General features: G+C 39.3%; 1 protein-coding gene across 1 annotated transcript; it reads right to left on the reverse strand.

Annotated features, from left to right (window-relative positions):
• Positions 1-1,473: 1,473 nt before the first annotated feature.
• LOC112834615 (mitochondrial import receptor subunit TOM20 homolog) lies at positions 1,474-2,275 on the reverse strand. Its single transcript, XM_073902233.1, has one exon. The coding sequence runs from the start codon at positions 2,268-2,270 to the stop codon at positions 1,710-1,712; it is 561 nt and encodes a 186-aa protein (XP_073758334.1). The 5' UTR covers positions 2,271-2,275; the 3' UTR covers positions 1,474-1,709.
• Positions 2,276-14,175: the final 11,900 nt, after the last annotated feature.

The following is a 14,175-nucleotide window of genomic DNA, read 5'->3' on the forward strand; positions in this document are numbered from 1 at the left end:
GGTTCTCTTTCCTCCACGTCCTCAACATTTATTTCTTGTCGTTTTGATATTAGTCATTCTCCAGGTGTGAAGTGATATCTTGTCGTGGCTTTGATTTATATTTTTCTGGTGATGAGTGATGTTGAGCACCTTTTTATGTACCTGTTGTCCATCTGTATGTCTTCTTTGGAAGATGTCTATTTAGATCCTCTGCCCTTTTAACAAATTTTATCACAGTATCACTGCCATACAATGTTCTATTAGCTTCAGATGTACAATTCTGTACATTGTGCAGTGCTCACCATAATTGCGTCGTTCCCATCTGTCACTGTACAGCACTATTACATTATTGACTATGTCCTGTGCTCTGCCTGTTTTTAAATCAGATTGTTTGGTTTCTTTGCTAATGGGTTGCATGACTTCTTTATACATTTTAGATATTAGCCCCATATCAGATACATGATTTTAAAAAAATATCTTCTCCCATTCACTAAGTTGCCTTCTTATTTTGTGATGGTTTTCTTTGCTGTGCTGAAGCTTTTTATTTTGATGTGTCCCACTTTTTAATTTTTGCCTTTGTTGCCTTTGCTTTTGGTGTCAAGCCCAGAAATCATCACCAAGACCACTGTCAAGTAGTTTGGTGCTTATGTTGTCTTCGAGGAGTTTTATGGTTTTAGGTCTTACATTCAGGACCTTAATTTGTCTTCAGGTAATTTTTGTATTTGGTGTAAGATCCAGTTCTTCCAGAACCCTTTATTGAGGAGACTGTCCTTTCCCCAGTGCATATTCTAGGCTCCTTTGTTATAAATTACTTGACCTTATATGTGTGGGTTTATTTCTGAGCTCTCTACTCTGTTCCATTGATCCATGTTTCCGTGTTTATGCCAATATCATACTGTTTTTTTTCAAGTTTGCATTTTTAATAACATAAATTACCAACAAGGTCCTGACCTAGTAATCAAAAATTACATAAAACCTCAAAATCTAAAAACAAGAAACAGACTAAATCACACACTAATCTGAGCAAACAAACTAATCCTGGAATATTTCCCAAATAAGAAAGTAAGCACAATTATTACATTCTATATTTTAGAGAAGAGGCATTAAGGATTCATGCCATAAGTTTATTTACAAACATATTATGTTGAAATCAAGACTTTGATCCATTTTTCAAAGAGACTGCACCTCTTAAAATGTTCCTTTTCACATCTGTTTGATGGATTAATTAAAACATCCTTATTTCTTTTTTTATTTAAGAGATTAAATGGAAAAAAATAATCTCTCAAAGATTTTAATGCTGTTTTGATAGTTTCCATCCAATTCTTTTATGTAGAGCAAATGTACTAGCTTAAAAAAATGTACATTCTTCAGCTTTCTCCTATACTTTTTCTGCCTATCTTTCAAAACTAAGCACTGAGTATTTTCAACCTAAGTAATGTGATTTTATATGTACACACTTTAATTGCACGTTTTAGGAATAAAATAAATCCATGATATTTTGTAACTCATAGTATATTTATAAAATGAAAAGTTTTCTATCAAAATACACTTTTCACTGGGAAAAATAAATAAAACAGACGAATGGATCTACACAAAGTAAAAATTAACTTTGGTAGATTTCAGTGTAGGACAGTCCATAACAAGCCTATTTGCCCTTTTTCCCCCAGAGCTGCTCATCTTCCAACTTAATATTTTAAAAATATTTTAATTGAGATTATGTTGACATTTTCTCATTCCACATCATCTTCAGTTAAGCTCTGAGCACTTACAATTCTCTGACTAATTGTTGGAAGCTTGGTCAGAAGCATCTGGAACACGGGTGGTGGAAGAGTTTGCTGTAACACTTGGAGCAACTGCTGTGGCTGTCCACACACAGCAATTGCATTTGTCAGATGGTCTACACCTTTCTCATATTCACCCTGGGCTAGCAACTCTTCACCAAGCTGTATTTCTTCAAGGAAGAATTTCTGAACAGCCTCAGCATCTTTAAGGTCAGGTAACTTGCAAAGTCCAGCTCTCTCCTTGGCAAGCTTTTGTTTCTTTCTTCGTTCTCGAAGCCCGTTCTTGAAGTTGGGGTCACTCCGTCTCTTGCGGTCAAAGTAAATGCAGTACCCGAGGAAAAGAGCCCCGCAGACACCGGCGGTGATGGCGCTGTTCTGGCCCACCATCTTCCCTCCACCGAGGAGCAGGACTGAGCGCGGCGCCGTCGGGGCCCGCGAGCAAGCAGTTGGCCGGGAACCCTCAGCGCGGACCACGCCGCTGCGCCCTGACGCTCGCCGCGAGGAAAACATCCTTATTTCTTAAGCAGCTGATGTCTTGCTATAAAAAAAGGTGCAGCAAATCCAGATCCAAAGTACAAAGTCATCGTAAGTAGTAATCGCCACTTGTTTTCCACTGAAAATGGCAAATTCTTCCCTGGCCTTCCTCATAGTGGCTCCTACGGACCACTGAGGTTGTGAACCTCCAGCTGCTCTGTTCCAACGTGGCGCCGTTGGAAGTTCTGCAAAAGGGGCAGAGCCCTAAGACCGTGGAGATGGCAGCACCCCAAGTCTCCTCTTCTCACGACCTTGTTCCTCAGCGTGTGTCAATAGCATACTGCTTTGAAAGCTGTAGCTTGGAAATACAGTGTGAAATCAGAGACCAGGATGCTGCCTATTCAGGGTCTTTTGTGGTTCCATATAAACGTTAGGATTGTTTGTCCTATTTCTGTGAGAAAAGCCATGGAATTCTGATAGGGATTGCTCTGAACCCGTTGATGTTTTTGGGTAGAATGGACATTTTCACAATATTAAGTCTTCCAAGCCTTGAGCACAGTATGTCTTTCTATTTATTTGCATCTTCTTTGGTTTCCTTCATGAATGTCGTATAGTTTTCAGTGTACAAGTGTTTACCTCCTTGGTCACTTTATTCCCATGTATTTTATTCTTTTTGATGCAATTTAAAATAGGATTGTTTCTTTATTCAACTTTCTGATGGTTCATTTTTAGTGTGTCAAAACACAACAGATTTTTGTATATTGATTTTGTATCCTGCAACATTGCTGAATTTATTAGTGCCAATGGCTTTTTGATGGAGTATTTGGATTTTCTGTATATAATATCATGTCATCTGAAAATACTGACAGGTTTGCTTCTTCCTTTTTGGTTTAGATTCCTTTGATTTCTTTTTCTTGCCTAATTACTCTGGCTAGGACTTCCAATACTATATTGAATAAAAATGGTGAGAAAGGGCAACCTTGTCTTCTTCCTAATCTTAAAAGAAAAGCTTTTAGCTTTTCACTTTTGAGTATGATGCTAGCTGTGGGCTTGTCGTATATGGCCTTTTTTATATTGAGGTATGCTCCCTCTCTGCCTACTTTGTTGAAAGTTTTTAATATAAATGGATGTGGACTTTTGTCAAATGCTTTTTCTGCATCTATTGAGATGATTATAGATTTTTATTCTTCATTTTGTTAATTTGGTGTGTCATATTGATTGATTTGTGGATGTTGAACCATCTTTCCATCCCTAGAATAAAACCCATTTGATCATGGCATATGATCCTTTTAATGTATTGTTTAAAACAATTTGCTAATATTTTGTTGAGGATTTTTGCATCTATGTTTATCAGGGATACTGGCCTGTAATTTTCTTGTAGTGTTCCTGTCTGGCTTTGCCATCAAGGTAATGCTGGAGTTCTAAAATAAGTTTGGAAGTGTTTCTTCTTTTTCCACCAGGACTATTGACTTAGGCAGCCTTGTTTTGTAGAAGTTCTCCAAAAGAAATGTTTCAAAATTCAAACTTGTAAATATAAATAGAATTTCTTTATGTAGCCGAAGCATGCTTTGCCTTTGTATTTATAGCCAGACATCTTTTAAGATTAAAATAATTATTTTATTATAATAGTTTTACAATTTAAAAAATCTTTTGAGATTCACCTTCAGAAAGTAAAAAAATAATAATAACAAAATTATTCTCTACTAGAAGAGAACTCCTTTTTTTTAAATTAACATATAATGTAATATTTGTTTCAGGGGTACAGGTCTATGATTCTTCAGTCTTACACAATTCACAGCACTCACCATAGCACATACCCTCTCCAATGTCCACCACCCAACCACCCCGTCGCTCCCACCCGCCTGCCCTCCAGCAACCCTTAGTTTGTTTCCTGAGATTAAGAGTCTCTTATGGTTTGTCTCCCTCTCTGGTTTCGTCTTGTTTCATTTACCCCTCCCTTCCCCTATGATCCTCTGTCTTGTTTCTCAAATTCCTCATACCAGTGAGATCATGCGATAATTGTCTTTCTCTGATTGACTTATTTCGCTCAGCCTAATACCCTCTAGTTCCATCCATGTCATTGCAAAGGACAAGATTTCATTCCTTTTGATGGCTGCATAATATTCCATTGTATATATGGACCACATCTTCTTTATCCATTCATCTTTTGATGGACATTTGGACTCTTTCCATAGTTTGGCTATTGTGGACACTGCTGCCATAAACATTGGGGTGCATGTGCCCCTTCAGATCACTACATTTGTATCTTTGGGGTAAATACCCAGTAGTGCAATTGCTGGGTCATAGGGTAGCTCTATTTTCAACTTTTTGAGGAACCTCCAAACTGTTTTCCAGAGTGGCTGCACCAGCTTGCATTCCCACCAACAGTGTAGGAGGGTTCCCCTTTCTCCACATCCTTTCTGTCTGTCGTTTCCTGACTTGTTAGTTTTAGCCATTTTGACTGGTGTGAGGTGGTATTTCATTGAGGTTTTGATTTGGATTTCCCTGATGCCGAGCGATGTTGAGCAGCTTTTTCATGTGTCTGTTGGCCATTTGGATGTCTTCTTTGCAGAAATGTCTGTTCACGTCTTCTGCCCATTTCTTGATTGGATTATTTGTTCTTTGGGTGTTGAGTTTGATAAGTTCTTTATGATTTTGGATACTAGCCCTTTATCTGATATGTCATTTGCAAATATCTTCTTCCATTCTGTCGGTTGTCTTTTGATTTTGTTGGCTGTTTCCTTTGCTGTGCAAAAGTATCTTGATGAAGTCCCAATAGTTCATTTTTGCCCTTGCTTCCCTAGCCTTTGGCAATCTGTCTAGGAAGAAGTTCCTGCGGCTGAGGTTGAAGAGGTTGCTGCCTGTGTTCGTCTCAAGGATTTTGATGGATTCCTGTCTCACATTGAGATCTTTCATCCATTTTGAGTCTATTTTTGTGTGTGGTGTAAGGAAATGGTCCAGTTTCATTCTTCTGCATGTGGCAGTCCAATTTTCCCAACACCATTTGTTGAAGAGACTGTCTTTTTTCCATTGGACATTCTTTCCTGCTTTGTCGAAGATGAGTTGACCATAGAGTTGAGGATCCATTTCTGGGCTCCTTATTCTGTTTCATTGATCTGTGTGTCTGTTTTTGTGCCAATACCATACTGTCTTGATGATTAAAGCTTTGTAATGGAGCTGGAAGTCCGGAATTGTGATGCCGCCAGCTTTGCTTTTCTTTTTCAACATTCCTCTGGCTATTTGGGGTGTCTTCTGGTTCCATACAAATTTTAGGATTATTTGTTCCATTTCTTTGACAAAAGTGGATGGTATTTTGATGGGGATTGCATTGAATGTGTAGATTGCTCTAGGTAGCATAGATATTTTCACAATATTTGTTTTTCCAATCCATGAGCATGGAATATTTTTCCATTTCTTTGTGACTTCTTCAAATTCTTTCATGAGTAATCTATAGTTTTCTGAGTACAGATCCTTTGCCTCTTTGGTTAGATTTATTCCCAGGTATCTTATGCTTTTGGGTGCAATTGTAAATGGGATCAACTCCTTAATTTCTCTTTCTTCTGCCTTGTTGTTGGTGTATAGAAATGCAACTGATTTCTGTGCATTGATTTTATATCCTGCCACTTTACTGAATTCCTGTATGAGTTCTAGCAGTTTTGGGGTGGAGACTTTTGGGTTTTCCACATAAGGTATCATGTCATCTGTAAAGAGTGAGAGTTTGATTTCTTTGCCAATTTGGATGCCTTTGATTTCTTTTTGTTGTCTGATTGCTGTGGCTAAGACTTCTAGTACTATGTTGAATAGCAGTGGTGATAGTGGACATCCCTGCCATGTTCCTAACCTTAGGGGAAAAGATCTCAGTTTTTCCCCATTGAGAATGATATTTGCTATAGGTTTTTCATAGATGGCTTTTATGATATTGAGGTACGTACCCTCTATCCCTACACTGTGAAGAATTTTAATCAAGAAAGGATGCTGTACTTTGTCAAATGCTTTTTCTGCATCTATTGAGAGTATCATATGTTTCTTGTTCTTTCTTTTATTAATGTATTGTATCATATTGTTTGATTTGCGGATGTTGAACCAAACTTGCAGCCTAGGAATAAATCCCACTTGGTCGTGGTGAATAATCCTTTTAATGTACTGTTGGATCCTATTGGCTAGTATTTTGGTGAGAATTTTTGCATCCATGTTCATCAGGGATACTGGTCCTTTTTGATGGGGTCTTTGTCTGGTTTTGGGATCAAGGTAATGCTAGCCTCATAAAATGAGTTTGGAAGTTTTCTTTCTATTTCTATTTTTCGGAATAGTTTCAAAAGAATAGGTATTAATTCTTCTTTAAATGTTTGGTAGAATTCCTCTGGGAAGCCATGGCCCTGGGCTCTTGTTTGTTGGGAGATTTTTGATTACTGCTTCAATTTCCTTACTGGTTATGGGTCTGTTCTGGTTTTCTATTTCTTCCTGGTTCAGTTTTGGTGGTTTATACATCTCTAGGAATGCATCCATTTCTTCCAGATTGTCTAATTTTTTGGCATATAGTTGCTCATAATAAGTTCTTATATTTGTTTGTGTTTCTTTGGTGTTGGCTGTGATCTCTCCTCTTTCATTCATGAGTTTGTTGATTTGGGTCATTTCTCTTTTCTTTTTGATAAGTCTGGCCAGGGGTTTATCAATCTTATTAATTCTCTCAAAGAACCAGCTCTTAGTTTCATTGATCTGTTCTACTGTTCTTTTGATTTCTGCTCTGATCTTTATTATTTCTCTTCTCCTGCTGGGTTTAGGCTTTATTTGCTGTTCTTTCTCCAGCTCCTTTAGGTGTAGGGTTAGGTTGTGTGTTTGAGACCTTTCTTGTTTCTGGAGAAAGGCCTGTATTGTTATATACTTTCCTCTTAGGACTGCCTTTGCCACATCCCAAGCATTTTGAACAGTTGTGTTTTCATTTTAATTTGTTTCCATGAATTTTTTAAATTCTTCTTTAATTTCCAGGTTGTCCTATTCATTCTTTAGTAGGATGCTCTTTAGCCTCCACGTATTTGAGTTCTTTCCGACTTTCCTCTTGTGATTGAGTTCTAGTTTCAAAGCATGTGGTCCAAAAATATGCAGGGAATGATCCCAATCTTTTGGTACTGGTTGAGACCTGATTTATGACCCAGGATGTGATCTATTCTGGAGAATGTTCCACGTGCACTAGAGAAGAATGTGTAATCTGTTGTTTTGGGATGGAATGTTCTGAATATACCTGTGAAGTCCATCTGGTCCAGGGTATCATTTAAAGCCTTTATTTCCTTGTTGATCTTTTGCTTAGATGATCTGTCCATTTCAGTGAGGGGGTTGTTCAAGTCCCCCACTATTATTGTATTGTTGTCAATGTGTTTCTTTACTTTTGTTATTAATTGGCTTATATATTTGGCTGCTCCCATGTTAGGGGCATAGATATTTACAATTGTTATATATTCTTGTTGGATAGACCCTTTAAGTAGGTTATAGTGTCCTTCGTCATCTCTTATTATAGTCTTTGGTTTAAAATCTAATTTGTCTGATGTAAGGGTTGTCACCCCAGCTTTCCTTTGGTGTCCATTAGCATGGTAAATGGTTTTCCACCCCCTTAGTTTAAATCTGTAGGGGTCTTTGGGTCAAAAATGAGTCTCTTGCAGACAGCATATCGATGGGTCTTATTTTTTTTTAACCAATCTGATACCCTGTGTCTTTTGATTGGGGTGTTTAGCCCATTTACATTCAAGGTAAGTATTGAAATATATGAATTTAGTACCATTGTATTGCCTGTAAGGTGACTGTGACTGTATATTGTCTGTGTTCCTTTCTGGTCTATGTTACTTTTAGGCTCTCTCTTTGCTTAGAGGACCCCTTTCTATATTTCTTGTAGGGCTAGTTTCGTGTTCGCAAATTCTTTTAGTTTTGGTTTGTCCTGGAAGCTTTTTATCTCTCCTTCTATTTTCAATGATAGCCTAGCTGGATATAGTATTCTTGGCTGCATATTTTTCTCATTTAGTGCACTGAATATATCATGCTTGTCCTTTCTGGCCTGCCAGGTCTGTGTGGATTCGTCTGTTGCCAGTCTGTTTCTACCCTAGTAGGTTACAGACCTCTTGTTCTGAGCTGCTTTCAGGACTTTCTCTTTGTCTCTGAGACTTGTACATTTTACTATTAGATGTTTAGGTGTTGACCTATTTTTATTGATTTTGAGGGGGGGGTTCTCTTTGCCTCCTGGATTTTGATGCCTGTTTCCTTCCCCAAATTAGGGAAGTTCTTCACTATAATTTACTCCAATATACCTTCTGCCACTCTTTCTCTTCTTCTGGGGTCCCAATTTTTTCTAATATTGTTTTGTCTTATGGCATCACTTATCTCTCAAATTCTGCCCTCGTGATCCCGTAGTTGTTTATCTCTCTTTGTCTCAGCTTCTGTATTCTCCATCCTTTGGTCTTCTATATCACTAATTCTCTCTCTGCCTCATTTATCCTAGCAGTTAGAGCCTCCATTTTTTATTGAACCTCATTAATATCCTTTTTGATTTTGACTTGGTTGAATTTTAGTTCTTTTATTTCTCCAGAAAGGGATTCTCTAGTATCTTCTATGCTTTTTTCAAGCCCAGCTAATATCTTTATAATCGTCATTCTGAACTCTAGTTCCAACATCTTACTAATGTCCGTATTGATTAGGTCCCTGGCAGTTGGTGCTGCCTCATGTTCTTTTTTTTCTGAGGTGAGTTTTTCCTTCTTGTCATTTTGTCCAGAGAAGAATAGATGAATGAGAGAACAAAATGCTAAAAGGGTAACAACGACCCCAGAAAAATATACACTAAACAAATCAGAAGAGACCCAAACACAGGGGGGACAAGAAAAAAAAAAAAGAATATGATCAGATCTGGTGAATAGAACAGAGCCACACACTAGATTTGGGGTATATTTTGGTCTGTTAGAAGAGACTGCCTCCCAAAATTTTAATGAAAGAAAAACTTATGTATATACAAAACTAAGGGTAAATATGATGAAGGAATTGGATATGACTGTAAAGATGAAAATTAAAAAAAATTTTAAAAAAAGAATTGATAAGATAAGAAGTTAGTTGACAAAAGAAAGAAAAAAATTAAAAAAAAAAAGAGAATGTGATCAGGTGGGAGACTATAACAAAGCCATACACTAGACTTAGGGTATATTTTGGTCTGTTAGAAGAAACTGTATCCCAAAATTTTAAAGAAAGAAAAGCATATATATATTTACAAAAAATAAGGTTAAATACAATGAAGGGACAGAATATGACTGTAAAAATACAAATCAAAAAAGATTTTTAAAAAGGAATTGATAAGATGTTGGTTGAAAAAGGAAAGAAGAAAAATAAAAAAAAAGAAATAGAAAAAGAAAAAATAAAGAAAATTTTTTCTTTAAATTTTTTATTGTTATGTTAATCACCATACATTACATCATTAGTTTTTGATGTAGTGTTCCATGATTCATTGTTTGTGCATAATACCCAGTGCTCCACGCAGAACGTGCCCTCTTTAATATCCATCACCATGCTAACCCATCCCCCCACCCCCCTCCCCTCTAGAACCCCCAGTTTGTCCTTCAGAGTCCATCATCTCTCATGGTTCATCTCCCTCTCCAATTTTCCCTCCTCCATTCTTCCCCTCCTGCTATCTTCTTTTTTTTTCTTAACATATATTGCATAAAAATAAAGAAAATTTTAAAAATTAACTTGAAAGACTAAAGAATCATGGGAAAAAAGCCATGAATTGTATGTACAGTATTCCCCTAGTGCTGAGGTTCTGCTGTTCTCATTGATTGGTAAACTTGTTCTTGGCTGGCTGTTCTTGCTGATCTTCTGGGGGAGGGGCCTGTTGCCATGGTTCCCAAATGTCTTTGCCGGGAGGTGGAATTGCCCTGCCCATGTTGGTCCGGGCTAAGCAATCTGCTCGGGTTTGCTCTTGGAAGCTTTTGTTCCCTGCAAGCTTTCCATACAGCTTTGGAGGACGAGAGTGAAAATGGCGACCTCCCAGTCTCCGCACCGTGGAGCCGAGAACTCAGGGCCCCACTCCTCAGTGAGCCCCCAGATAAAAGCAGTCAGTCACTCCCATCTCCCGGTCTCTGGTCGCACTCTGTGCTCACCCGGCCTGTGACTGAGCGTTTCTATCTCTGGCACATGACCCCATGTGGAGTCTCCAAACCCAGCAGATCCCTGCGGTGCGCTCCCACGCCACTCCTCCCGGGGGAGGAAGGGGAGTCTCCCCGGCTCTGCCGCTTGTTGGGTCCTTGCTGGAGGAGTGGTGGCCCGACTGCCCAGGATCACGTTTATGGCAACCCCGAGCTGAGAGCCTGCGCCTCAGTTCCGTCTCTGCAGCCAGTTTCCCCGCTCCGATACCTGGGAGCTCTGCAGCACTCAGTCACCCCCGGTCTTCCTGTGACCCCGAGGGTCCTGAGACCACACTGTCCCGCGAGGGTTCCACCGCCCCCTTAGCCACTGGAGTGACGTCTCTCAGCTGAGCCGACTTCTAAAAGTTCCGATTTTGTGCTCTGCGGCTCTATCACTTGCCAGAAGCAGCCGACGGAGGCCCCCTCCCCCGCCGTCTATCCTCCCGAATACCACCTTGGATTCACTTCTCTGCACGTCCTACCTTCCAGAAAGTGGTCACTTTTCTGTTCATAGAATTGCTGCTATTCTTTTCTTCGATCTCCTGTTGAGTTTGTAGGTGTTCAGAGTGGTTTGATACCTATCTATCTGGATTCCTGGGACCAGGCGAAATTTAGGTTGCCTAGTCCTCCACCAAACTGCCAACAGTTGAAGAACTCCTTTTAACTCCTGTATTTATCAATCGTGTTTGAGAATCCAGTGCATTTTGAAAGAAACATAGACTAACAAGCTGGAACACAGAACAGATTTCTGGGCATGTTCTTCAGGGCATATGACAATGCAACTCACCAATTTCTCATGAAATGCCAAAATTTTAAACGTGAAAACTTATAACCCCGACTGAACATCTAAGGTGATGCCCGCATATAAAATCGTGTCTGAAAAAGTCAGCTTTGTATCTGTCAATAACATTCAGAGGAATTAAAGCAAGGGCCCAATCCCAGGACTACCACTGGCTAGTCACATAAACTTGAAGGTCACTTGGAACTTGATCTTAAAAGGGGAAGAGGAATGAGATGCTACCCAAAATTTCTAATACAGTTGGGTGAGCTCTTCATTTCCTTCCGGTCCTAGAATGGAAGATTCCAACTTAATGTTCCTCTTCTATGTCTTTGAGCTGGTAGATAGCTTTCATTGTTGCAGATTTAGAAGATAAATTCAGCGCTATGTAGTTCTTGACAAAAAGGTTAATTTAGTGCAGAGTTTATACATAAGGATTTTTGTGAAATACTGATTCATGGGCTCTTAATAAGTATTAAGGCAAAATCTTGTACAGTCCATTGAGTTTGGATAAGCTAGTGTTAAATTTCTGGAAACATCAACTATGCTCGTGTGCACTGTGACACCTGTGAATATAATCGTGGACATCTCCTGGTGTCCCTGACCAAGAAGGCCTTTTTCCTCCAAAGTGTTTCATGGGGCTGGTGTTCTGCAGAAATGCCATAGCAGTAAACATTTTCTCAGTATAGCTTCCTAAGAACAAAATCATTTCAAATTTATTAGAGTTGTTCTCATTAATTTACCAGACTCCTACACCCTAATCTTTCATGAAATAATTCCAGTTAGTATTATTACTAGAGGAATAGGAGGCAAGATCAAGAGGTAGTTCCAGAAAAAAACCACTGGGTAGCATTCAGGAAATACAGATCACAGTCCCAGCTACATTAGATTCTGGCCATGAGAAACTTAAAATATTTTAAGACAATCAAAACAATGTTTTAATAATTTATTAATTTAAAAATTCAGTAGTAATTTGAATATAATTTTGGTAAAAGAGCTGTGAGTGTTGTGTTCCCAGCATCTCCATGGTTCTTGAACTAGGATGTGTCACATTCGATCTGTATGATGGTTTCAATTTCAGTACGTGTTCTATGGTAACTATTACTCGTTTTATCTCGTTCCTACCATTGCATTGAGTGGAATACTTTAACTCATCTGTATGGCACAATATGAAAATGAAGCATTCATTCTGAACATTTCCAGCAATCATGGTGCCAGATTTCTATCATGAAACTTTCAGTACTGCTTTGAAGGATTCAGCGGCGTCCAAATGTCTTTATGTTATATTGTCTGTGAAATTGTGCATTTCATGATATGTTTGTGCTGGGAGTGCTGAGAGAGGGAATTCCAGCTTGAACAGGAAGTGTGCTCTCTGAGAATTTAAGACGCTTCTGGGTTTGTCCAAAGTCTTTTTGGCATAAGGAACCACAACCTCCAACCAAGGCTTGGAGGGATGAAATCATCTTTAGGGAGGGGAACTGAGAGGGCCTGCCTTCTCCCTGTTCAATCGCAACAGGGAACAGGATAACTGGGTGGTCTGGGTGCCTGGAGGATGCGACCCTCTGGCGCCCATCCACCCAGGGTAGGACAGCACCACACAAGGGACCAAAGATGCCAACCTTAAGGACAGGACAGAGCCAAGCTGAAGAAGACCACCTTGGCAGCTTCGGGCGTATGGAGAGATGATGACCCTGGAGGAGGTGTGCTTGCTGCACCACAGGCCCCCTTGTGTGACATCATCCTTGGGATAAATGTCATCGTGAGAGGCTAAGGAAAGAGAGAAGGACACGGTAGCTGCATCTGGGGGCCTGAGGTGTCCCTGTGCTGTCCCCTTGCTGTAACTGGGTGGAGGAGGCTTAGGGAGCATCCCCTTGCAGCTGACGGCTCTAGGTGCACAGATGGTCCTCATCGCCACCCACCTGCTCCCACTTGGGAGGCCCTCTGCCCTTTCCACCCCACACCTTGCAACCTGGAGGGGCATGTGGGAAGCTGGGCTAAGTTGTGACCTTCACTGAGAAAGGGAAGTGCACGCAGTCTTTTAGTGGGCTGTGTCAGCTTAGCATGAGTAGCTGTTTTATGATCTACAGGAAACAGAAGAGGAATGATGGGCTGGTGGGAGAGTGGGAGGAACCACTAAGTTCTGTGAGCAAGGAAATACCTTCAGGAAAATTTTCCATGTTGTTTTAGAAATGACGTACCACTAGAGGGGTTTCATTAACAGACATCTAAGTACATATGGGACTTGATATACCTAAAACATCACTTCAGATCACTGGGAAGAAGTGGACTGTTCAGTAGTTTGTAGACTCTGGCTAGCCATCTGGAAACAAAGTAAGCTGAATTCCATTTCACTATTTATAGCAGAATTAATAATTCCAGGTCGATAAATGATTTATTTATTTTTTTAAAGATTTTATTTATTTATTTATTTGACAGAGAGAGACACAGTGAGAGAGGGAACACAAGCAGGGGGTGTGGGAGGAGAAGCAGGCTTCCCGCTGAGCAGGGAGCCCGAGGAGGGGCTCGATCCCAGGACCCTGGGACCATGACCTGAGCCAAAGGCAGACGCTTAACGACTGAGCCACCCAGGCGCCCCCGATAAATGATTTAAACAAGCAAATGAAATAGTAAAAGTACATTAAGAAAACATGACAGAATTGATTTTGTAATTGTGGAGTAGACAAATTATTTATAAACAATCCAAACAATGAAAACTATAAAGAATAATAGGACAAATTTGACCACATAAAAATTTTAAACTTCTGCGTTGTTTTTTAAAATACCATAAACAAAGCTAGAATATAATGCAAAACTGACAAAAATTGTTTTCAAGACATATGGCAGAAAAATGCCCAATTACATTAATATGCAAAGGGCTTTTTATAAATCAACAAAGAAAAGGAAAAATCAAGATGGTCAATTCACTGAAAAAAATTAAATGATCAGTGAGCATATGAAAAGATAAAATTTAAATGGTAATAAAATTGGAATGAAATAAAAAATAGACTTTCAA

The sequence above is a fragment of the Callorhinus ursinus genome, unplaced genomic scaffold (genome assembly GCF_003265705.2).
Source record: "Callorhinus ursinus isolate GAN/ISIS: 27379988/994484 unplaced genomic scaffold, GSC_fseal_2.0 scaffold17, whole genome shotgun sequence".
Lineage (NCBI taxonomy): Eukaryota > Metazoa > Chordata > Mammalia > Carnivora > Otariidae > Callorhinus > Callorhinus ursinus.